General features: G+C 38.3%; 1 protein-coding gene across 4 annotated transcripts in view; it reads right to left on the reverse strand.

Moving 5' to 3' along the window:
- PCNX2 (pecanex 2) overlaps positions 1-24289 on the reverse strand; it is a 324094-nt gene that overhangs the window by 190072 nt on the left and 109733 nt on the right. For all 4 annotated transcript variants that reach the window (XM_008268254.3, XM_051821460.2, XM_051821462.2 and 1 more), the window contains exons 14-15: positions 22365-22475; positions 21259-21350 (exon numbers count right to left, since the gene is read on the reverse strand). In XM_008268254.3, coding sequence (XP_008266476.2) covers positions 21259-21350; positions 22365-22475 — 203 coding nt within the window. The remainder of the gene's footprint in view (positions 1-21258; positions 21351-22364; positions 22476-24289) is intronic.

Genomic DNA, 24289 nt, shown 5'->3' on the forward strand with positions numbered 1-24289 from the left:
CTCATTGAGCCCTGATGTTTACTTGTCTGATTTCCCTGTTCAAAAGTGGGCTCAGTGACAAAGGGCAACCTTGCATGTTTCTTTCCTCTGTACCTGGCACAAATGTTAGCACATGGATGTATCCTTGAGAGAATGACTGCAAAGTCTCCATTTTCATAATGACCTGTGTAGACAAGAATTTTCAGCAGGAAAATGTAGCAAAGAAATTACCTAGCTTATAACAGTGTGGATCAGGCTGTGAAATGCCACAGAAATGAACATTACCAGAGACAAGGAGATCCGTTGACTTTGTGCCTCTCATTTTTCCTGCTAACGGCACTCCTGATAACAGCAAAGTTATTCTGAAACTTGAGAGTTCAGTCTCTCCTTGGAGTTTAGTCATCAGATGTTTATTCACCAATACCACATGCTATGCACCCAGAAGCACAACTGTGAGCACAACACAGGGCCTATGGAAAGTAAGAACTCAGGAGCCATTGCCAGCAGGTGTGACAGGTGGGGTGACAATAAGGTACTAGGTGCCAGGCCACAGAGTAGGAAGCAAAAGTTCAAGCAAGGTGAGGGATGTTACTGGGAGCCCCAAACAAAAGAAATGCAGGAGCATGTGGCCTTCTCTTCCATGGCTTCTGGAAAGACCACATGAGACTACCTAAAGGATCCCTGTAGATGCATGGTAACTGTCCTCAGCCATACTCCCATACTCCATATCCTGCTTTGTCCACCCTCCTAGCACTTCTCTTTCACTTCATACTTGGCTATTGTGAAAATAAATTAAAAAAAAACTGCAAAAGAGGAAGATCTTTGATTTCCTTCCATGAATTTCTGTGCACTTGCCAATGCTGTGTATTTAATTCACAATTTTGTAAAGACATACTCTTTCTCTTACAGCCCATAATAATACGAACACTGAAAGCAACCACTGTGAGGACTTAGTAATTATGACCAAGGAAATCATTCTCTTTGCACAAAATAAAGACAAGACCAAGGGAAGGAGTGTGGGCAGAAGCTGACCACAGGCTTCCCACTGGCTGGGATGGGCAGTGCTATAAGAAGTTTCCTAGCTTCTAAGTGGCTCCTCTGTAAAAAGCTGAGGGTGACACTTTCCTGAAAGTTTTTCTGCAATGACTTAGGAGATCTGAAACAGCATTGTACCCTGCAGAGTAGCACATCATGTCAGTTTTTCATTAATTGGAAAAGAAAGGGTACCCATGATGGATGGTCTTTGAAGACAATAAATTAAGTCCAGACTCTAAATATATTTAGATAATTAAGTTTATCTACTTTTATTCATCCAATACCCTTTACCTAATTCTGCTCTCATTTACTCTACTCCTCTATTTAATTATACCTCTTGAACACAAATGCCAAAGGACAGCCACACCTCACTGGTACCAAGGGACCCCTCCTACTAAAATGGAAATGACTAAAATATCCACTGATGGAAAAGGCTGTGAGAGGAAAAAATATCAAATCAGAAACAATGATGCTAGAGATGAGCAATATTGTCGCCTTCCCTCTGCTTCCCAGTGTTTATCTCAGCCTGATTGCATAATGTGACTACTTGATTAATATCTGAACCTTCCATTGAGTTGAGACCATTAACAGCAGGTACTCATCTGTCTTACCCCACTGTATTCTTAACACCTTGTGCAGAACCCAGGTCATGAAAGGAATTTAATAAATATGGATAGAACCAATGTCCAGGGTTTGAGCAACTGTTACATCCATACTGTATAAGTAGACCTAAGATGGAGAATGTCAGGCATGATTTTCTTTAAGTATCTACAAGTATGGAGTAGGTTGGACTTTCACAATGCAGGACAGTGGTTAGAAGTGTGAGCTCCAGCATAGGACTGCTGACATCAATCCAGACTCTCCTGGTGGCGTGTACTAAGATATTGGGAAAGTTATCAAGCCTCAGTTTCCTTACCTTAACAAATTTAATGGTGTTCACTCTGTAAACAGACGGGTTACTATGTGTAAAAAATTGGTACAATAGTTAGTATAAGACACTCCACACATAACTTGCTATCACTATATATTCTTTACTAAATTACCTAAGAGGAGTGAGGACTGCAGAAAAATCACATTTCCTGAAAAAATTAGAATCGCCATTAAGTGTGGTATTTCTCTAGGAGACAAAGGGAAGAATAATGATTTTTGTGGGTTCCTTCTTGTATAAAATGAAAATTTGACCTTGCCAAAATGTGTTATTACTATCCCAAGCTGGACAGTCTGAACTGAGAGATCCTTATGATTTTTAAAAGTATTATTTAAAAAAATTTACCTGGCACACAAAAATTGCACGTTCCTATGGGGTACCATATAATGTTTGAATATATGTATACATTATGCAATGTCCAGTCAAAATAAACATACAGGTCGGCTCTGTGGTACAGCAGGCTAACACCCTGGCCTGAAGCACCAGCATCCCATATGGGCACCGGTTCTAGTCCTGGCAGCTCCACTTCCCATCCAGCTCTCTGCTATAGCCTGGGAAAGCAGTAGGAGATGACCCAAGTCCTTGGGTCCCTGCATCCATGGGGAAGACCCGGAGGAAACTCCTGGCTCCTGTCTTCAGATCACCACAGCTCCAGCCGTTGTGGCCATCTGGGGAGTGAACCAGTGGATGGAAGACTTTTCTCTGTCTCTACCTCTCTCTGTAACTCTTTCAAATAAATAAAATAAATATTAAAAAAAATCTATTCTCTCAAATTTTTAATTTTTCTTGATGGTGAAATCATTCAAACACCCTTTCTTCTGTTTTTTTTTTTTTAAAGAGAAATGTACAGTACATTATTATCTATGTCCTAATCTTTCTCCATTCCTTCCTCCTTCTCCCTTACTCTCTTCCATCTCTGCGACCATCATTATATTTTTAACTTCAGGAGAGTAACTTTTTCAGATTCCACATGTGATTGAGCTAATTTAGAGTACTTGTTTTTCTGTGCTTGATTTATTTCACTTAAGATAATGGCCTCCATCCAGTTCCATTCATATTATTGCAAATAAAATTTCATCTTTTTATGGCTGAATAGTATTCTATTGTGCATTGTGCCACCTTTTTTTTTTTTTTTGGCTATTTCTTTTTTTTTTTTTATTTATTTAATGAATATAAGTTTCCAAAGTACGAATAATGGATTACAATGGCTTCCCCCCCATACCGTCCCTCCCACCCACTACCCTCCCCTTTCCCACTCCCTCTCCCCTTCCATTCACATCAAGATTCATTTTCGATTATCTTAATATACAGAATTTCAATATTCATTCATCAGTGTCTGGACATTTAGGTTGTTTCCATTTCTTGACTATTGTAAATGGTGCTGCAATGAATGTAGGAGTACAGATGTCTCTTTGACAAACCAATTTCATTTCCTTTGGATATATATACAATAGTAGGACTGCTGGATCATATAGCAGTTCTATTTTTAGTTTTTTGAGACACCTCCAGACTGTTTTCCACAATGGCTGGATTAATTTGCATTCCCATCAACAGTGTTCAAGAGTTCTCTTTTCAGGCTGGCGCCGCGGCTCAGTAGGCTAATCCTCCACCTTGCGGCGCCGGCACACCGGGTTCTAGTCCCGGTCGGGGCGCCGGATTCTGTCCCGGTTGCCCCTCTTCCAGGCCAGCTCTCTGCTGTGGCCCGGGAGTGCAGTGGAGGATGGCCCAAGTGCTTGGGCCCTGCACCCCATGGGAGACCAGGATAAGTACCTGGCTCCTGCCATCGGATCAGCGCAGTGAGCTGGCCATGGCGGCCATTGGAGGGTGAACCAACGGCAAAGGAAGACCTTTCTCTCTGATTCTCTCACTGTCCACTCTGCCTGTCAAAAAAAAAAAAAAAAAAAAAGAGTTCTCTTTTCTCCACATCCCATACAACACTTGTTATATTTGTCTTTTTTATAATAGACAATCTAACTGGAGTGAAATGACACTGTGGTCTTGATTTGTATCCCCCGATGATAAGTGATGTTGAGCATTTTTTTTTTTTTTTTTTTTGGACAGGCAGAGTTAGACAGTGAGAGAGAGAGAGAGACAGAGAAAAAGGTCTTCCTTTCCATTGGCTCACCCCCCAAATGGCCACCATGGCTGGCGCGCTGCACCAATCTGAAGCCAGGAGCCAGGTGCTTCTCCTGGTCTCCCATGCGGGTGCAGGGCCCAAGCACTTGGGCCATACTCCACTGCCCTCCCGGGCCACAGCAGAGAGCTGGACTGGAAGAGGAACAACCGGGACAGAATCTGGCGCCCAGACGAGGATTAGATACCAGGGTGCTGGCGCCGCTGGTGGAGGATCAGCCAAGTGAGCCACATCGCTGGCCAATGTTGAACATTTTTTAATGTACACAATGGTCATTTGTATGTCTTTCTTGGAGAAATATCTGTTTAGATCTACTGTCCATTTTTACTATTACTACTATTTTGTTTTTCAGTTGTTTGAGATCCTTATATATTCTGGTTATTAACCCATTGTCAGATGTTTAACTTGCAAATATTTTCTCCCATTCTGTAGGTTGTCTCTTTGTTCTATTGATTCTTTCTTTTGTGGTGCAGGAGCTCTTTAGTTTGATGAAATCCCACTTGTCTACTTATTTTTGCTTTTGTTTCCTGTGCTTTGGGATTTTTTGAAAAAGACAAAAAACAAACAAAACTCTTGTCCACTCCAACATCCTTAACCTCACTGATTATTTTAAGCTGTAACACTCACGGTTTGTACCCATATCAGTAAAAGTCTATTCATTCTTCCACACATGTGATTTATTTTCAGCATAACCAATAACTTTAGGATAAATGGGAAGGCAGGCATCAATGGCAGTGGGACAGAAGGAATAGATACCTGCTTCAACAATATAAAAGCAAATTATGTTGGTTATGAGGGTGATCAGATGACAATAAAAATCTCAATGAGCTGCACACTTAAGTGTATTTCTTGATATTTATACTGTATTTTAATAAAATGTTAAAAAAAAACATAAAAGCAAGTTAATGCTGGAATGGCATACTTCTTCCAAGAAAAAGGATGGTGTGAAGGAGTCAATATTTCAGGTGTTGGTTTCTATGTGTTCCAGACTAACCTCAAATCTCCCTGCAACTTTTCTGAGAAAGAATCTGAGTTTTTCCTGAGTTTGGACAAATGGTCAAAAGGCAAAATGCCAGGATTTTCATAGGCTCTCTTGAAAACACCCACATGCTCCATGTTCTTAACTTTGTTAACTGTTTTAACAGATGTGGATATGTACACACATACATACAGATATCAAATAGGAGTTTAATGTATCAAGAAATCAAGTTAAGATTATTTGGATATCAACATGAGTTGTGTTGCATGCCAACATTTTCAAAAACATGTCATCATCAAGAGAAGTTATTTTAGCACTGTAAGAAATTTCATAGTTGAGCTAGTCTCAACCCCTCAAGTTACTGATCAAGCAAGAAGACTGAAACAACAGAAGACTTGGCCAAGCTGGCAAGACCAGTCCCAGGTTTCAGATTCCCAAGATCAAAGTTCCATGTATCCCCACTGCATTAAACAGTTAACTCTGAAAAACAGGTAGATATCTCACCATTTTACATGTAACAAGCATATTTTAAATAATTGTTGTAACTTCAAACTCCCCAGCTTCACAGGCTGGACTGTTTTCTTCATTTATTCTTCCCTCTAGCCAACAGTGTTTGCACATCTATTCAGGTACTTGCCTGTTTTGATGCTTGTTCTAACACATGGCTGAGTGAGGGCTCAGAGAAGAATGGATTTGACTTCCATCTAGAAAAATCTCAGGGGCAACTTCATGGGGACCAAATTAAAATGGAGCCAGGTTGTAAAAGAGGACTAGGAGGCCAGCGCCGTGGCTCACCAGGCTGGCTAATCCTCCACCTGCGGCACCGGCACCCCGGGTTCTAGTCCCGGTTGGGGTGCCGGGTACTGGTCCTGGTGGCTCCTCTTCCAGTCCAGCTCTCTGCTGTGGTCCGGGAGTGCAGTGGAGGATGGCCCAGGTGCTTGGGTCCTGCACCCGCATGGGAGACCAGGAGGAAGCACCTGGCTTCTGGCTTTGGATTGGCGCAGCGAGCTGGCCATAGCGACCATTTGGGGGGTGAACCAACAGAAAGGGAGACCTTTCTCTCTGTCTCTCTCTCTCTCTCTCACTGTCTAAATCTGCCTGTCAAAAAAATTAATAATAATAATAAAAAAGAGGACTAGGAATGAGGTTAGGAAAGCACACCCAAGGGTACACTGTGTCACTTAGCCACAGGAACTTGCTCAAAAGCATGGGCCTGTCTATGCTGCCAGATGGGAATAGCCAAGTGTCATTCTGAAGGCAGGACACATAATATTGTAGCAGGAAGAGTACAATTATAGGCAAAAGAATGGGAAAGAATTAAGCTTGGAGAAATCACATTTATAGGAAATCATCTTTACTTTTCTTATCAGCGCATCATTTTCAGTACTGGGAAGAGAGGCAGCTAGCTACTATGCGGACTCTTGTAGATCAAACAAAAGGAAATATGTGTCAGCAACAGCCATGGAATTTGAATGTAATTTAAGGAAGATGTTTCTAACAGTGATGATTAAATACCAAAGTTATAATGAGAAAACACTAGCATTTCCTTTGCCCAAATTACTTTAAAACAGGAGAGAGGTCTACCTTGGAGAGATAAGATATAATGTTGCCTCAAAGAGAAGGAAGGAAGAGAAGCCTCCTGAAGTCTTTCCTCATGTTTTTAATACTTGGAAAATAGAACTGTTTTAATAGGTCCACAGTCTGTCTGTCTCTCTGTTTCTTATACACACACACACACACACACACACACAACTAAACCAAGTCTAAGAAGGAACTACTTAGAAGAATTCTTTTACACAAGTCAGACTGGGGAGGAGGGGAACAACAAGATAAACTTCCTCTCCCCCATTTCCCTACCCTCTTTCCATCATGATTATTCTCCAGGCGCTCAGTCCTAATCAACCCTCCAGGGCCAGGCTTATCTCCCCTGTCCAGGCTCCTTGGGGAATTGTGCCCTGTAAGGAGGAACCTGTGACAGGGCGGCGCCAAGACTGATGGAGGACGGGGGTAGATCCTATCTGCTCAGGAACATCTCACAGCCAGACATCTTAAAGGAACTGAGCTTGTCAAGTCAGAGGTATCATAAGGAAAAAAAAATGGAAATATACTTGAGGATTTTTTAATTTTAAAATTTATTGGGAAACTGAGAAGGAAAAATTGACACTTGAGGTAGAAGAGATCAAGAAATCTGATGAGGGATTTTAAAGGAAAATGTCCGAATGCACTATATATTGCATCTGGATTGGTATGGTGCTCATATTTGTTTCAACAAACAGAAGCAGAAAAAGAGAGGAAGTATTGATTGGCATCTCCAGTGAAGCTTGAAACCTCTATTTCAAGCATGCAAGCATTAGTCTTGAATTATTTTGTACAATATACATGTACATATAACACACATGTACTATTTATTGTATACACATGGACACACAACTATATATAGACCTATATTTCAAGTTTCAGAGGGAGGCAGGGTTTTAAATGATCCATCACCCACAGGTAATAAAGCATATACCAGGTGACAGTTTGCTTCAAAATTAACATTCCTAATTGTTTTGAGATGTGTCTCATGGGCCCCTAAATTGGGAATGATATGGATTGATGTGTGCTGGTTTCCTAGAACTCCCATGGGTTTTTGAAATCTTTTTATGAGGTAGAAATAAAACTGTCTGATAGTCCTGAAGACTGCACTGGATTTCATGTGCATTAGGGAATTGTCTTGATGAACACACATAGGGTGGTTGAGCTTTTTACCAAGGCACATTCTGAAGGGAATCTGAGTTTCAGCATTTTTTTTTTCTTAGAAATTTTAGACACCTCTTCTGATGGAATTAATGAAACAGATTGAGAGTTTAGATATAAAGTGAATGTAAACAACTCAAGTTCTCACTTTGTTATGCCATACACAGCAGATTAAAATGCTTTTTTTAATCTTATCTCATTTAACATTGGGGCATTTCTGAGATTCAGGTTTTCATACATCCTGAAATAGGTACTAGATCATATCACTTTGACTCTAAGTCCTCATTTCTAGGTCTATTTTTGACATGACTGTCACCTTTACGTAAAAGCTGCTCTGTGCCCATAAAGTTGCAGAAATTGAGTAATATACAATGCAACCAGTCCTAAAACTATCTTCTCTGTTGATACTTCACATGTGGCCCATGGGTTTTCATGCGGCTCGCATATGTTGAGTGTGCAATGAACGTACTTCAGGCTCTGGGTTTCTCCAGCACCCAGTGGCCATCCCTGTAGCAGCTTCACTGATATTTCTCAAGGATCTCAAATCTTTTGAGGGTATTCTCCCAGTGCCTAACACTGACTCTAAAGCAGAGCAGGTAGTCAGCATGTGTCTAGTAAATAAGCAGTCATGTTAACAATTAAGTTAGACTTAACTGTTTGCTCACAGCAGATTCTGCTTATTTTATACTGGGTTTCATTTTGGGAAAAACACCATATGTTCATGATTCAAGACAATATTTCACTGTTAGGAATTGGTACTGGAAAAAAATGAGATCATTAGTTAGCAAGACAGAATGACAAATCCCATGTATTGAAGCCTATTTATATATTCACAGATAGACACAAACATACATATACAAATATGTATTTTTTTGAAAACATAGATATTTACTCTCCTTCTCATAGCCTTCTTTAAAACTACCTGAAATTATTCAACCCAACAGTTTATAGACTGTGTTTTATGACACACACTGGATTAAACAAATAGGATATTAAAAAATAAGCACATATAAACAGAAATCTATTAATTCAAGGAGCACATGGCCAAACTGGGAGCAGTGAAAAATGTGTACAACAAAAGTCATTCCTATATACTGAGTAATAATTTTCCTTAATATATATTATCACATTTAGTCCTCAGAACATCTTAAAACTAAATATTGGTCATTTTACACCTCTGGAAATAAGTACTGGGTGAACACCAATAGGCCAACATTATCCATTGGATTCTGAAAGCGAGAAAGACAAACTTCTGCCAGTATATTAGAACAATGATTTCCATCACTATATGGATCACCATGACTCAGACCATGAGTTTGGGATGCTGTTTCCATCCACCCCCACTTCTGTATCTAAAACTCTACATCATACAATTGCTGAAACCTGCCAATGTTGACTTCACTAGGTTTCCTAGATTTGACCTCTGTAGGTTTTCTGAACAAAACTTGAGTCTAGATTTTGTTCCCCTGCATACCTGCAATTCTGTTTTCACCAACTTCTCAGTTACTGTAATTCTTCCTTTTATTTAACCAAATCAGTGTCAACCACCACTATCAAAGTCATCCTTATCACATTTGATGATAATGGCAAGCTAGCATTAACTGGATGTGGGGATCAACTATAACTTCTTAACTCCCTAGGAAGGGAAGATCCTTTGACAGAAGCACTCACTGCCTAATATCTGTTTCCCTTTTCTTCAGTAGCAACATCACTACAGTTGTAGAGACAGGTAAAAGATATATAGTTCCTACTTTCTTGCAGCCAGAAGTGATATGATTCTAGCCATAAAATGTCATCTGTAGTCTAACATAAATAAAAGTGAGTTAGAACTTACGTTTTATTTTCAAATGTATTATTAACATTGTCATGTGTTCATTATGATCATAACCATCAACTATTTATGCTAATGATAGTTACCGTTTGTGTTAGTTTTCTATTGCTGCTAAAAAATTAACACAAGCAATGGCTTAAAATAAAACAAATGCATTAACTCACAGTTTTTGAGGATCAGAATGTTGGGCACAGCATGGTGTTCCACTCAGGGTCTTGCCAAACTGAAATCACATTGTAGGCTGGGTCTCTGATCTTATCTGTGACTTGGGTTCCTCTTTCAAACTCACCACTTGTAGGCAAAATTCAGTTCCTTGCAGTTGTAGGACTACAGTCCCTATTTTCTGGCTTTGTGTCAACTGTGGGACTCATTTTAACTTACAGAAGCTGCCCTCAGGTATTTGCTGTGTGGCCCCCTCCAAGAGCAGATCACAAATGGCTATTTACTTCTTCAAAGCCAACATAGGAAGAGTCTGGCTTTGGCATCCACACTCTCTGGTATAAATGTCCTATGGTTAAATCAGATTCACCTTGGGTAATCTCCCTTCAGAAAAATCTCTTCATCTTTACCAAACAACATAACCTAATCATGAGAGTGACTTGCTTATAACTCCACAGGTCCAACCCAAAATCACAGGGAAGAAATTACCCAGAGTAGGTGCAATAGGGAGCAGAAGTTGCGGGGGGCAATCAGAAATTGGTTTACCACATCATTTAACATGAACACTTGAGCCAGATCCTTTATGTGCATTATTGATTTATTTTCATTTACTTCTCACAATATCTATACAAGGCAAGTATTCCTAACCCATTTCACAATTGAAAAACAATGTAACTAGTCATATGCCCTTCAGGATATAGCTTAAGCACTCTACACTTCAAGTTAACCACTTGAATATAGAAATGCTAATACCTTCCTTTCCTATTATATGGAGATATATTAAAGGGCAAATGAGACAACTAAAGAAATCATTTTGTAAATTAAAGTAGTATAGGTATGCAGGTCTTATTGCCTAGAAATCGTTCTGTTGGCTTGACAAATATATTTACACTTCAAATGTGGTAGGAAGGATGGAATATAAGAAGGAATATTGAAAAGACACTGATCTCAAATCTGGGATGTGTGATGTTAAATTATTTAATTTCTATCTGGATCACCATTTCCTCCTTTTAAATGATAAAATGAAGGGAGTTGGACCATGGGATATCTAAGGTCTACTTCAGTGCAAAAAATATTCTAGAACTATGAGTTTGTTACATATCTACAATTAGATTTTAAAGCCTGAGTGCAGGAAAGTGTCATTGTTTTAGGCTGCAATCTTGTACTACCGATAAAAAACAAGGGTAAAACTCTCCCAGAAGCAGTTGTTAATGATGCTTGAGGAACATTAAATTATAATGATGTGCTTCAACCTCTCGATCCCCTTGCTATCAATAAAAGAGACTCTCTTTGCAAGGGTATAATAAAAAAAAAAATTCCTGGTTTATCCAGACATATAGAAAACCCAGCTAATTAACGACAGAGCCATTTCTCCAGGGAGCATATACGCTGGTTGTTTCTGTACATCATTGTCAAATATTTATGTCAATGAGGGAGTCCATTTGTATGTTACTTGCTACCATCTTAAATGAGTCAAAGAGAATATAAAATGAAAGAGGAATCAAATTTTCTTTCATTAATTAATATTTCAGAAGGCAAAATCAACTCAAAGTCCCTCACTTTGCTTCTACTAAGCAATAAGAGTAGAAATCAAGACAATAAATATATATCTAGATGTTTCAATACCTAAGTAAACCCCAGGCCCTTAAAGATGATACAGAGAAATATATCTCTGATAAGGCAGCTGACATGCTGAAATATTTCACAATGACCCATCAATCCATCATGTTGACGTGGAGATGAAAGGGGGAAAAATCAATTCCAGCAACGCAAAGAGTAAGCAAAAAAGGCATAGACAAAAGCACTATTAAACAAGAAGTGGAATCACAGCTCTGGGTAAATGGGAATAAGGCTGAAGATGGGTGAGCGTTTCTTAAGGACTCCCTTGCCAATTTACTAACCACATTCACTCAATTCACAGCATTTAATAGGTGCCACATCTTAAAGTGGAGAGTCAACCTGAGACCATTAGAAACTTTATGACTTACAAACTAAGGGAGAAATGCAAATTGCTCTATTTTTACCAAACAGTGTTTCAAAATTCAGTTAGAACATTAAGATTCTGTTACAACAGACAATACCTCTTACCACAAGTGATCTTTGTTTTATATAGAGCAAGGGAAGTCACTATCTCCCAGAAATGAAACAAACCCTGGCAAACTACTTCAGAAGTATCTGACAAAAGCCTGTTTCAATACCTAAGTAAACCCCAGGCCCTTAAAGTGTTCATTGCCACCACAGAGTTAGCAATGTGCTTTCTAAAAAGAATCTACTTATTCTGATCCAACAATTTCACCTAAAAACATGCTATAAACAGCATGGAAAAAAGAAATAAGTAAGTTTCAACTCAGATTTGTAAACAGTTATCTCTCGGATGAGCTCTGATCATTTGGTGTTGGCTCAGCATCCTATAGTGCCACTGACCTCAGTGCAAAAAAATAATGTGGCTTATTGGCAATGTCGGATATAAACATGGAGTCAGACTTAGGGAAGTAAGGGAATAGCACTTGTTCCATAACTAAGTAAACCCTCCCCCAAATTTATTACTTCTTCAATACCTGATACTTAATAATTTCCAAACCTACTAAGAAAAGTCATGAGTGTATACTACTTTTGGTAATATTTGTATCGGTAAAATAATGAGCATTTACATCTTTTCAGTGAAATGGCTTTTTGCGTTGTCTTTGAGCATCAAACTTCTCTTTTTTAGAGATTAATCTAAGAAGTTTCATTTATTTTCCTTTTGTGGAAAGCATCCTAAAAACAGAAGAAGCTTCCATCTTCCATAGATTCAATCATGGTTCTATTATCAATGCATTTTATGATTTGCTGTCACATGAGTTTTACCTGACCAAAAGTATGAGGCATGAGACAAAGGCTGACACAAATTGAAGATCCAAGTAAGAAGATATGATTCAGAGGTCCCAAGATGGCAGTATAGCAATAGGATGATATGAGTCATGTGGGGCAAAATAGTTAGTTAAAAAGGAGAGAAGGTATACACCAGGGATAGAGCCAGGGAAATTCTAGACGGGAAGCCCAGGAGAGCAACAGAGACAGGACAAGTCCATGCCAAAGAAGCAAATAAGAAAGGGAAGTGGCAGAGGTTCAGATAGAGGAGGTTGGTGCCACCCGCCAGTGGACCAGATGAGATGGGAAATCCCAAGTTCACAGAGCTGCAAATAGCAGTGGGAGGGATAGCTTGGTGAACTGCTTTTGAAGTTCCACATGGGAAAAAAGAGAAGCTATAGAGGAATGAACAGAGGTCGGGCACCCCTCTGTCCACTTCCCTACCCCCCTCCATACCCAGACCTGCAGCCAGCTTGGAGAAGCCATATTGTTTGTTTAAACTTTCAAACATAAGCAGAGGACTGCCGCCTTTGCTTCCCACGCACACGCTCATCAGTTGCATGGGCCATCTCACTATGCCCCACCACCCAGGAATGAGGACCACAACATTTCAGAAGAATTTCTTCCCCACCACACAAGCTATACAACAAGAAGTCATGAATATTGAAAACTCAAGCCCACTTCATCCACCACTGAGAAGCGAGCCAAGCTACAGCAGATGGGGCTCCATGCTTACACCCACCTCCACCATGACTGAGAAGTAAGCTGGGCTCCGGTAGGCAGGGATCCGTGCTTCCACTTGCAAGGCACAGACACATAGCAGCTCATAACAAAGGGAAAGGCCAACACAAGAAAATCTCCACAGATTAGAGGTACAGTTCATTAAGCAGGGCGATATAACCCTGAACACACCAGAAACTAACACCGAGGTGTCCCGCAACTGTGAGGAAAAGGGCAGGTCATCTCCTTTAACCAAAAAATCAGAGGAAAGCTATAAAGCCCCATTGGGGTCTTACATTGGATATCCCCTCCACCCTGGAATACTGAACAGAACACCCAGGCCACATCCAGCACAAACCTCTTGGAACTCACTAAAAGTATAGACATCCCACTAAATCACAAAAACACAAATTGAAGACAAAAACAACCAGACAAAAAAGAAAAAAATACACAAATGCCAAAAAACAAAGGAAAAACCCTAAATAAGAATAAAAAAGACACTATGAGCCCCCCCAAAGAACACTGCAACTTGTCAATAATAGAAGGTGAAGAAGAAGAGATCAAGGATATGCCAAACATGGAATTCAGAAAATTAATCATCAGATTACTTAGAAGCAATCAGGGGGTCAGCGCTGTGGCTCAATGGGTTAATGCCCTGGCCTCAAGCGCTGGCATCCCATATGGGCACCGGTTCAAGACCCAGCTACTCCACCTCCGATCCAGCTCTCTGCTATGGCCTGGGAAAGCAGTGGGAGATGGCCCAAGTCCTTGGGACCCTGCACCGACGTGGGAAACCTGGAAGAAGCTCCTGGCTTCATATTGGCACAGCTCTGGCCATTGCGGCCATCTGGGAAGTGAACCAGCAGATGGAAGACCTCTCCCCCCCCCCACCCCGTAACTCTTTCAAATAAAGAAATAAATCTTTAATAAAATAAATAAAAAATTAAAAAGAAGCCATCAGAGGCAAATTCACAATCTAAATGAAAAGTTCTCCCAAGAAACTGAGATATTAAAGAGAAGTGAGAATGAAATACTAGAAATGATCAATTCAAATGGATCAAATAACAAATGCAGTGGAAAGCCTTCACAACAGAATAGGTGAGACACAAGAAGGACTATCAGAATCTGAACTAGAAGACAAATTTCTGGAAATATTACAGTCAGACCAAAAAAAAATAAGAAATTAGAAAACTAAAAATCACAATTGGAAATCTACAAGATAATATCAAATGACCCAACATATGGATCCTAGGAGTTCTGGAAGGCATGGAAAGAAAGAAATGATTAGAAGGCTTTCTTAATGAAGTAATAACAGGAAAAAAAATCCCTATTCTGAAGAAAGAACAAGACATCCAAGTACAGGAAGTACACAGAACTCACAATAGACATGATCAGAAAGATCTCGACCATGACACATTGTAGCAAAACTCCCCACAATAAAACATAAAGAAAATATCTTAAAATGTGCATAAGAGAAGTGCCAAATCTCAATCAGAGGAAACCCAATTAGACTCACTGCAGACTTCTCATGAGAAACTCTACAGGTAAGGAGAGAATGGTGAGATATATTCCAAGTCCTAAGAGGAAAAAAAAAAAAAAACTATCAACCCAGAATACTGTTCCCTACAAAGCTCTCATTTATGAATGAAGGAGAAATAAAGATCTTCCACAACAAACAAAAATTGATGGAATTTGTAACTATCTACCCAGCCCCACAAAAGTGCTCAAGTATGTGCTACACACAGAAATACAAAAACAAGAACATCACTAAAAATAAGATGAACTCAGAAAATGACTCAGTAAAAGTACCAAGATAACCCAAAGTAAAAAAAAAAAAAAAAAAAAAAAGGACTATTAACAGAAATATGGCAGGGCAAAGTAGGTACTTAACAATAGACACCCTGAATGTAAATGTGTAAATGGTCTCACTTTTCCAATTAAAAGACACAGACTGGCTGAATAGATTAAAAAAAGAAAACCCATCTATTTGCTGCCTACAAGAAACACATTGTCTAACAAAGATGCATGCAGGCTGAAAGTGAAAGGATGGAAAAGGATAATCCATGCTAACAGACTTCAAAAAGAGCTGGTATAGCCATCCTAATATCAGACAAAATATATTTTAACACAAAAACCATTAAAAGAGATGAAGAAGGGCACTATATAATGATTAAAGGATCAATTCAACAGCAAGATGTGACTATTATAAACTACAGAGAAAGAAATGGAACGACCACAGATTTTGATCAGAAATTCTACAAACTAAAAGGAAACAGAACTACATGCTTGGAATACTGAAAAGTGGCGAGGGAACCCCATCAATGAGAATTCTTTACCAGTGAAGATATATTCTAAAAATGAAGGCAAAACTCAGAATGTTTCAGAATAAAAGCTGAAAGAATTCACCACCAGCAGACCTTTATGAGATGTGTTAAAGTTCTTCAAAGAAGCTATAATAATATCAAATGGAAAGATGGATCTAAACAACAAAAAAAGTACATTGGTAGAAGTTATAAAAGTTAAGGTAAATAAAACATACTTTCGGCCAGCGCCGCGGCTCAATAGGCTAGTCCTCCACCTAGCGGCGTGGGCACACCTGGTTCTAGTCCTGGTCAGGGTGCCGGATTCTGTCCTGGTTGCCCCTCTTCCAGGCCAGCTCTCTGCTCTGGCCCGGGAGTGCAGTGGAGGATGGCCCAAGTGCTTGGGCCCTGCACCCGCATGGGAGACCAGGAGAAGCACCTGGCTTCTGCCTTCGGATCAGCGCGGTGTGCCGGCTGCAGCGCGCCAGCCATGGCGGCCATTGGGGGGTGAACCAACGGCAAAGGAAGACCTTTCTCTCTGTCTCTCTTTCTCACTATCCACTCTGCCTGTCAAAAAAAAAAAAAAAAAAAAAAAAAACAACTTTCTTCTCATTTTTATATCTTTACAAGATGATTGCTTAACAATGGTATAAAACAATGTGTGTTCCACCTCAAGAAACCAGGAAAAGAGAGTAAATTATATTGAGAACAAGCCTATAGAAATGAAAAATAAAGCAGAAAACAATAAAGTTGAAAAAATCAGTAAAATGGTAAAACTGAAAATAACTATTTGAAAAAATATAACAGAATTAACAAACCTCTCAATAGACTGATCAAGAAAAAGACAAGGCAAAAATTACCAATTTGGGGAATAAACGAGAAAATTGCCGATATTGGGAATAAACGAGGAGGGCACACCACCACAATGCCTACAGACATTAGAAACTAATAAAGAATATTATACCATAGTATAAAATACAGATAAAATATAGATGAAATGGATAAACTCTCGAGGAATATAATTATTTTAATAATGAATAAATAACTTATATAACTCCATGTTTACTGAATTTATTATTAAAAATCTTCCATCCAACAAAGAACATTGTGGGCACACATGACTTCACTTATCAATTTTATCAAATATTTATGACATAAATAATATCAATTCTTTTAGAATACAGAAGAGAAGGAAATATTTTTCTGCTTTAGTTTGAATGTTCCCTCCAAAGCTCATGTTGAAATTTAACTGCCATTGTAATAGTGCTGAGATGGAACCTAGAAGAATAGATTAAGTCAGGAGGACTCTGCCCTTCTGCGTGGATTGATGCCATTATTACAGGAGTTGTTTAGTTATCTTGGGAGTGGGCTCCTGATAAAAGCCTAAAGTCAGCCTCCTTTCTCTGTCACATATGCTCACTTGCCTTCCACTTTCCATTATAGGATAACACAGCAGATTCCAGTACTTTGATATTTCACTTCCCAACATATGGATTCCCCAGTCTGTTGTTTCCTGTTATAGCACTATAAAGTGGACTGAGACAATTTCCAACTGTTTATGAAGACATCGCCCTTGTGCCAAAACAGGACGAAGCATCACAAGAAAATAAAAACTAGAAAACTAGAACCTCATGATATCAGACACAAAATTTCTTGAAAATAATTGGCAAACAAAATCATGCAATATATAAAAAGAATAATATATCATGACCCAGTGGGACTCATCCTTCAAATGCAGTATTTATTTAACATTCAACATTCAACCCTTGCAATTCCTCTTATCAAAGACTAAAATAAATAAATAAATACATGGATAAACAAATAAATATGAACTTCTCCATAGATACTGTGATCTTCTCCATAGATGCAAAAAAATTGGCAAAGTTTCATATCATTTATGATAAAACTTCAGTAAAGTAGGAACCTAAGAGAAATGAACCCATAGTTCAATAAAGTACACTATGGCTAACATCATACTCAATGATTGAAGATGTTTCCCTAAAGCTAGTAACAAGACAAAGATGCCTATGTTAGCACATATAGTCAGTGTTGCTCTCAAAGTCTTGACCAGTCCTGTAAAGAAAGAAAAAGAAACCAAAGGCATACAGATTGGAAAGAAAAACAAACCGTCTTTATTCTAGAGAGGATGAGTTACTAAAAAGCTACTAGAACTAATAAGTCAATATTCCAAAGATGAAAGATATAAGCCAAACTACTAAAAACTTATTTGTATATACTACCAATGAACCCTTAGAAATTTAAATCATAAAAAGAAACAATTTAGAATAGCATAAAGTGCATAAAATATGTGTAATAACTGTAAGTTTAAAAGTACAGAGTTTTGCTGGGATAAATTAAAAAAGCCCAAACAAATGCAGCACTACACCATCTTTATGGATCAGAAAACTCAGTAATTGTTAAGATATTGCTTGTCTCCATAGATTCAACATAACCCAATTAAAATTTCTCAACAATGGCAGGAATTGGAAAACATACTCTAAAAGTTATATCAAAAAAGTATAGTATTACTAACCACAACATCTAGGTATAATATGAATTGTAAATGCTAAAAGAGCTTTGAAAAAGAATAAAATTTGAAAATGTATGGTATCTAATTTTAAATATTATTATAAAGCTGTAATATCAAAACCATGTGGACCAGCATAAAGACAAACCATAAAAAAGTCTGATAGGTTGACTTCATAATTGAAAATTTACAGTTTGAAAAATATTGTTAATGAAATGAAAAGAAAACCTACAGCTTAAAAAGAAAATGGAGCATATATCTGACAAAAGGCATGTATTGAGAATAAGTAAGAGGGCTCTTACATTTCAACAATAAGACATACAATAGAATTTTAAAATTGCAAAGTATTTGAACAGATAGTCTTATCAGTAAAAGAATATAATTGTCAAGTAAGCATATGAAAAGACACTCACACTATCAGTTATTACAGAAACAAATTAAAATTATACTTAGGTACTATTCCTATTAGAATGCTAGTACATTTTTAAAAGCTGACAGTATTAAGTGTTAACAAGATTTTGGAACATCTGGAAATCTCAAAGATTATTTATTGGGTAAGGAATGAAAAAAATGATATAGAAATTGGACAACAGTTTGTCAAATCCCTGTGAAGTTAAATATAGACTTATTATCTGATGTAGCAATCTCACTCCAGTTAAGTAAAAATATTGTGTGAAGAGAAAACTGACTGCAAAGGAATAAAAATTTCTGGCTGGTGGAACTGTTCTGTTTCATGATTTTGATGGTGATCACTTGACTATACACATTTATCAAAACATAACTATATACTTAAAATTAGTGAATTATATTTATAAAATGATGTAATAGATCTGAGTCCAAAAGTTTTTAAGGACAGAAATCAGATCAATGGTGGCTAGAAATCAAAGGTGGGGGAAAAACTGATCACAAAAATATACAAGGGAATTTTCTGAGTTGGTGGAAATGTTCTAAAACTTGATTGTGGCTTGTTTTTATTTGTTTGTTTGTTTGATATATTTATATATCTGATATATATATCTGATGTGATAGATGTGCCAACCACCTTGATCTGATCATTGTACCATGTATACATGTATTGAAATGTTACACCCTATCACACAAATATGTATAATTACTATGTCAATTAATAATTTTGAAAAATTTAAAGAATGAATAAATACTAGAATACAACATAGCAATGCATTGAGTTTCCTGCAAGAAATAGCTTGAGATGCCAAATTTTTACAAGCAGCCGTTTTCCTAAAAGGTAGCAGAAAGACGTTCTTGGAAGCACAAGGACTCAGAAAACACTCATTTAAGTACTTTATCCTGAATGAAATACCTGAGATCATAGGACTACATAAAGGAATATATGCAATATATTCAAAAAGAAGAATGAAAGAAACATTGATGATCTACACAATCACTGGTCTACTTGATCGTACAAACAGACATTTGTGAATTTTTTACACAATTTTTTGTCCCTCTTCCCCCTCACTGATTTTTTTCTGAAAGAAAAGACCTATACAGAAGACATAAAAGATGTGAAAAGAGAATTAAACCACTGACTATGAAGATGAACTGTGAAGCACTGAGAATTAAACAGACTGAACTTCATCTAACACAAAAACAAATAATTATCTTCTTGCCACTGACACTGATACATTTAATAAGATTTTAAGTTAATATTTTTAAAAATTAGTTGAGAATTGTTAATGTGGTATATATTAAAAACACTTTAGAACACATTCTTTTTACTTACTATTTTAATTTTTATTTGCCAAGAGAGCACCTAATAGTTTAAAATGTTAAGGGCAGGATGTCCATAAAGCTCAGAAATATTATTATTTTTTTTTACTGATGGAGATGCCCTGACAACATTTTGGGTGCTAGTATCTGAAGAATCTGGGACCACCTTCCAGTTCAACAACAGTGAAGACCGTGGTTACCACTGCATCATCCCTAGCCCAGTTCCTGCCAAAAGGGCACTGTCACCTGTTTCATCTACACATATTTGTCGGAATAATATGCTTGTTTTGTCATTTCTTGACTTAATTTTATAGATTATTTTCTGATTTTCTCATATGATTGAAAAAACTTATACCTCCTCCTGCCATACTTCATATCCCTTTATCGTACATTATGGATATAATATAATGATTATCCAGATCATTATGAGCATCATGTTTATATGTGAAGAATCATATGTACCATAATCATCATGAGTATCATGTTTATACGTGAAGAAGTCATATGTGAAGAATAGTTACATGTCTTTTCTAATACTTTGTGTTGCTAAAGTTAATGACTTTTTATTTTTGATCATTTTAGGTTTTCCTTGTTGCCACCCTAGGTTTTTGTTTTCTCTATCTGGATGAGTCTATTGTCCATCTGTTTCCTAGATTCTAAAATTTTGTGGCTGTCATATCTAATCCTGTTCTTTTGTCTGAATAGCTTAACTCAACAGTACTTTTTTACCATCTTTTGAGTGGTATTTCAGAAGTGAGGCTGGCCCTGTGGTGCAGCAGGTTAACGCCCTGGCCTGAAGCACCGGCATCCCATATGGGCACCAGTTCAAGACCCAGCTGCTCCACTTCTGATCTAGCTCTCTGCCATGGCCTGGGAAAGCAGTGGGAGATGGTCCAAGTCCTTGGACCCCTGCACCCATGTGGGAGACCTGGAAGAAGCTCCTGGCGTAGTTCTGGCCATTGTGGCCATCTGGGGAGTGAACCAGCGGATGGAGGACCTCTCTCTCTCTGCCTCTCCTTCTCTCTCTGTGTAACTCTGACTTTCAAATAAATAAATAAAGTCTTTAAAAAAAAGAAAGAAAGTAAGTAAACCATACCTAGTATCCCTCACTGTGCAGAAAGACAACTGCAGAAGGGTGCCCAGGCAGGGCCTTGTGCATCAGAGCAAAGCTTCTTTACCTGTGTTCCACACCAAGGTCTCCCTTAGTGAGGCCCTGTTACCCCTTGATCTTCTCAGATCCCATTTCTTTTGTAATTGGAGAAAACCTTTGCTTACTTAAAAAAAAAAAAAAAAAAAAAGTTGATTGAAAGAATGTAGAAAGAAGGCAAGCCCACAGTCCCCATACTTACCTTCACTGCGCTGAAACAGAAGGCATGGAGCAAGATGGCTGATGAGACGCTCCGAGTCACACTGTAAACAGCTGATGTTATCCCAGAAACAGCTGGAACACAAACATCAATGGAAATTGTCTAGATTGGCCATTCTCAAAATCAGTAAATGTTTTAAGAAAGTGAAGGTTGTAGCTTTCAATAACAAGATGCCTGCCACAGGGGCAAAGGATAAGTCTATGGGATCCATCAACAAGCACCAGGTGACTATTACAGCAAGAAAGAGACTGACCATTTGTCAAAAAAATTCAAGAGAAAAGCATTTAGAAAGAATTCTTTATACTATGTGTGTCAGTGCAGAGGTAGTGAGACCTCAGGACTTAGAGTTGACAGCTGTTGGACAAGCAAAGGAGCACTTTCAATAGAAGACAGGGAAGGGAGGAAGAGGAAGGAGAAGGAACAACCAAGTATTCCTGATTGTGTGCACGTATGTATTTGTGTGTGTAATGGGGGAGTAACAGTAATTGCTTCTTGTACGTGATTTCATAGAATCTTGACAGCAGTTGTTTGAGGTCAATCTGTTTATTTCCATTTAAAGAAAAGAAGGCTGAAAAGTTAAGCACTGTTTCCAGGTAGGTGTTCAGTGAGATTTCTATCTACCTTGGTCTAAATCTAAAGCACACAATATTAGGGTTACAGGTCACCTTTCTTTACAGGTACACATACTCAGAAGGTCATACTCAGAGACTCACACCGATCCACTATTTGACTTAAACAAACAAACAAAAAATACACACACACTTATATCCAGTCACCCACACATTCACACACGCAGACCACCTTTCTAAGCTATAGTTTTGAAGGCCCCAAACTCATTCCAAAGTACAGAAAATTCTATTCTTTCTTTTTCCTTTGCCTGTGAATTTACTCAGCCAACCAAGACAGACCATTTACAGTTTGGCTGAATGAGACTGGATGGGTCCACTATCACACAGACTGACCCAACTGAAGCAGTTTAACTGATCAAGATAGAGAAAACCTGTCATCCTGTTATCCCCTGCCCAAGACTACTCAGCCCTTATCTAAACTTTAAACTCCTTTACAGGAGTAGAATGTAAACAACTTACCAGAGCCTCCAAAAAGCAGCATGTCAATTTGCTCCAAAAGGTAAATGCAGAAAGTGTTGATTTGCGGAAAGAGCCCAAGGAGGGAAATTGCAGGGAAGCAATATAAAAAGACTGAAAATGAATGAACAAAATGGACCATTAGCATGAAGTAGCTGTCACCAAGGTTCCTACTGCAATGCTGCCTCCTTGTCCTTGCAGACCACCCCACCCTAACCCACCCAGGAATACTAAAGTCAGTGCTAGATTCCTCTTACAAGATGAAACTGGAGACTGAGGTGGAAGTGTGCCTGTGGAAGCAACAAGCTGACTTTCAGGAAGATGTCCTCAGGAAAGAAATGCACATACGCCCAGGAATAAACAAAGACCTCAGGGATGGTCAATGAGGCAGTAGAAAGGTCTTTAGTCTTAAATAGTAGAGTTGGATTTGGGGGATATGAAGGTGGGAGAAAGAAGACTGGAAAAACTACAGAAACATGCAAAACATGTAGTTACGGTGGATCTTTTCCTGCATGATGGAGGGGAACAAAAATTGGAGCCAAAGGGGTTCTTTGTCTTGTGCTTCTGTAACCTCAAGCACTTGAGTGACTGAAAGTCTACTACATTCTAAACACCCATTGGAGAGTTGGAACCAAGTGAGGGTTCAAGACTCCTAAAGAGCACTAAGGCAGAGAGGCAATGAATTAAGTCACTGTAGCACACTGTGAAGATGAGGTGCTGATTCTAGGGAAGGTAAGGGAGTCACTTGGTAGGTAGACATGCTCTGGCTGGGGAAAGGAAATTTGTGCTACTTCCCATCATCCTAACAGTGAAATTGTGCAACAAGTTAACATTTTTAGGTTATAATTCAATGTTTTACAGAAATAATTTGTCTGGAGGAGCAGAACTGCATTTTGTAACAACTATCCTATCATCCTGTCTTGCTTAGTTCTATTCAGGCTGAGTTCTATAGAAACACAGGAACACCCATAATACAATGGTCGTCCTGATTCAGATTACTGTGTCACTGAAGTTTCATACTGGTATATCTTAATCAAACTAACAAAATCTGATTTAAAATCTAGTATGTCTAGACATTGGAGCTATGTCTTAAAGCTATTTAACCATAGTGAACAATGGAGTAGGGATGACAAGGCAAAGTGTTTTTGCTATGCCTGAAAAATAGGAAATGCTATTTCCCATAGTGAAATGGTAAGAATGAGGTAATTTGTATGTGTCTTTCTCTTTTCTGAGATCAAATGAGATCAGGTGCATTCAGGGTGGTATGGCTGTAGATTGACTTTTTCTTCAATTAGCATTTAAAAGAAAGAATGGGACAAGTCCCTTTACAACATGCACTAAGGAACTGTTCCAACATTTTGGAATGTAAAATGTTATGTGTGGAACATGGATACGGCCATAGAGACTTTGCTTGGGAATGAAGTTATGATTTGATTAACATGCAATTTTGTTGTAGTGCTTTATGTGGCAAGATTGTAACTGTATTAAAAAACATAAAGCACCTGAAGCAGACATTCCTCAATCAAAGTAGGCAACATGATGCAAATACTAATGTGCTAGACATAACTATAAAAGACACAATTTATTTTCCAGTATTTACTAAAGGAATTCAGAGGTATGAAAGGAAAGAGATAAGAAATAAGCATATATTTAATTATGGAGTATATAATTATAAACATAAAAAATTTAGTTCCTGTAATTCAGTCTTTCCCTTAACTTTGGAACTCAGAATTCAGCAATGAAGATTGTAAGCCATCCCAAGCCACCCAATTCTATGGCAGAGGCAGAGGTATGCTGCATTGAGATTTCATTAGTCTAACTTCCAAAGTGGGGTGTGCATGTTTGACAAACTTCAGTGAAAATGAAGAAAATACAAAGAAAATTCTTGGTGCAAAATGTCATTAAAGGCATCCAAACACTGTAAACTA

The sequence above is a fragment of the Oryctolagus cuniculus genome, chromosome 13 (genome assembly GCF_964237555.1).
Source record: "Oryctolagus cuniculus chromosome 13, mOryCun1.1, whole genome shotgun sequence".
Taxonomy (NCBI): domain Eukaryota; kingdom Metazoa; phylum Chordata; class Mammalia; order Lagomorpha; family Leporidae; genus Oryctolagus; species Oryctolagus cuniculus.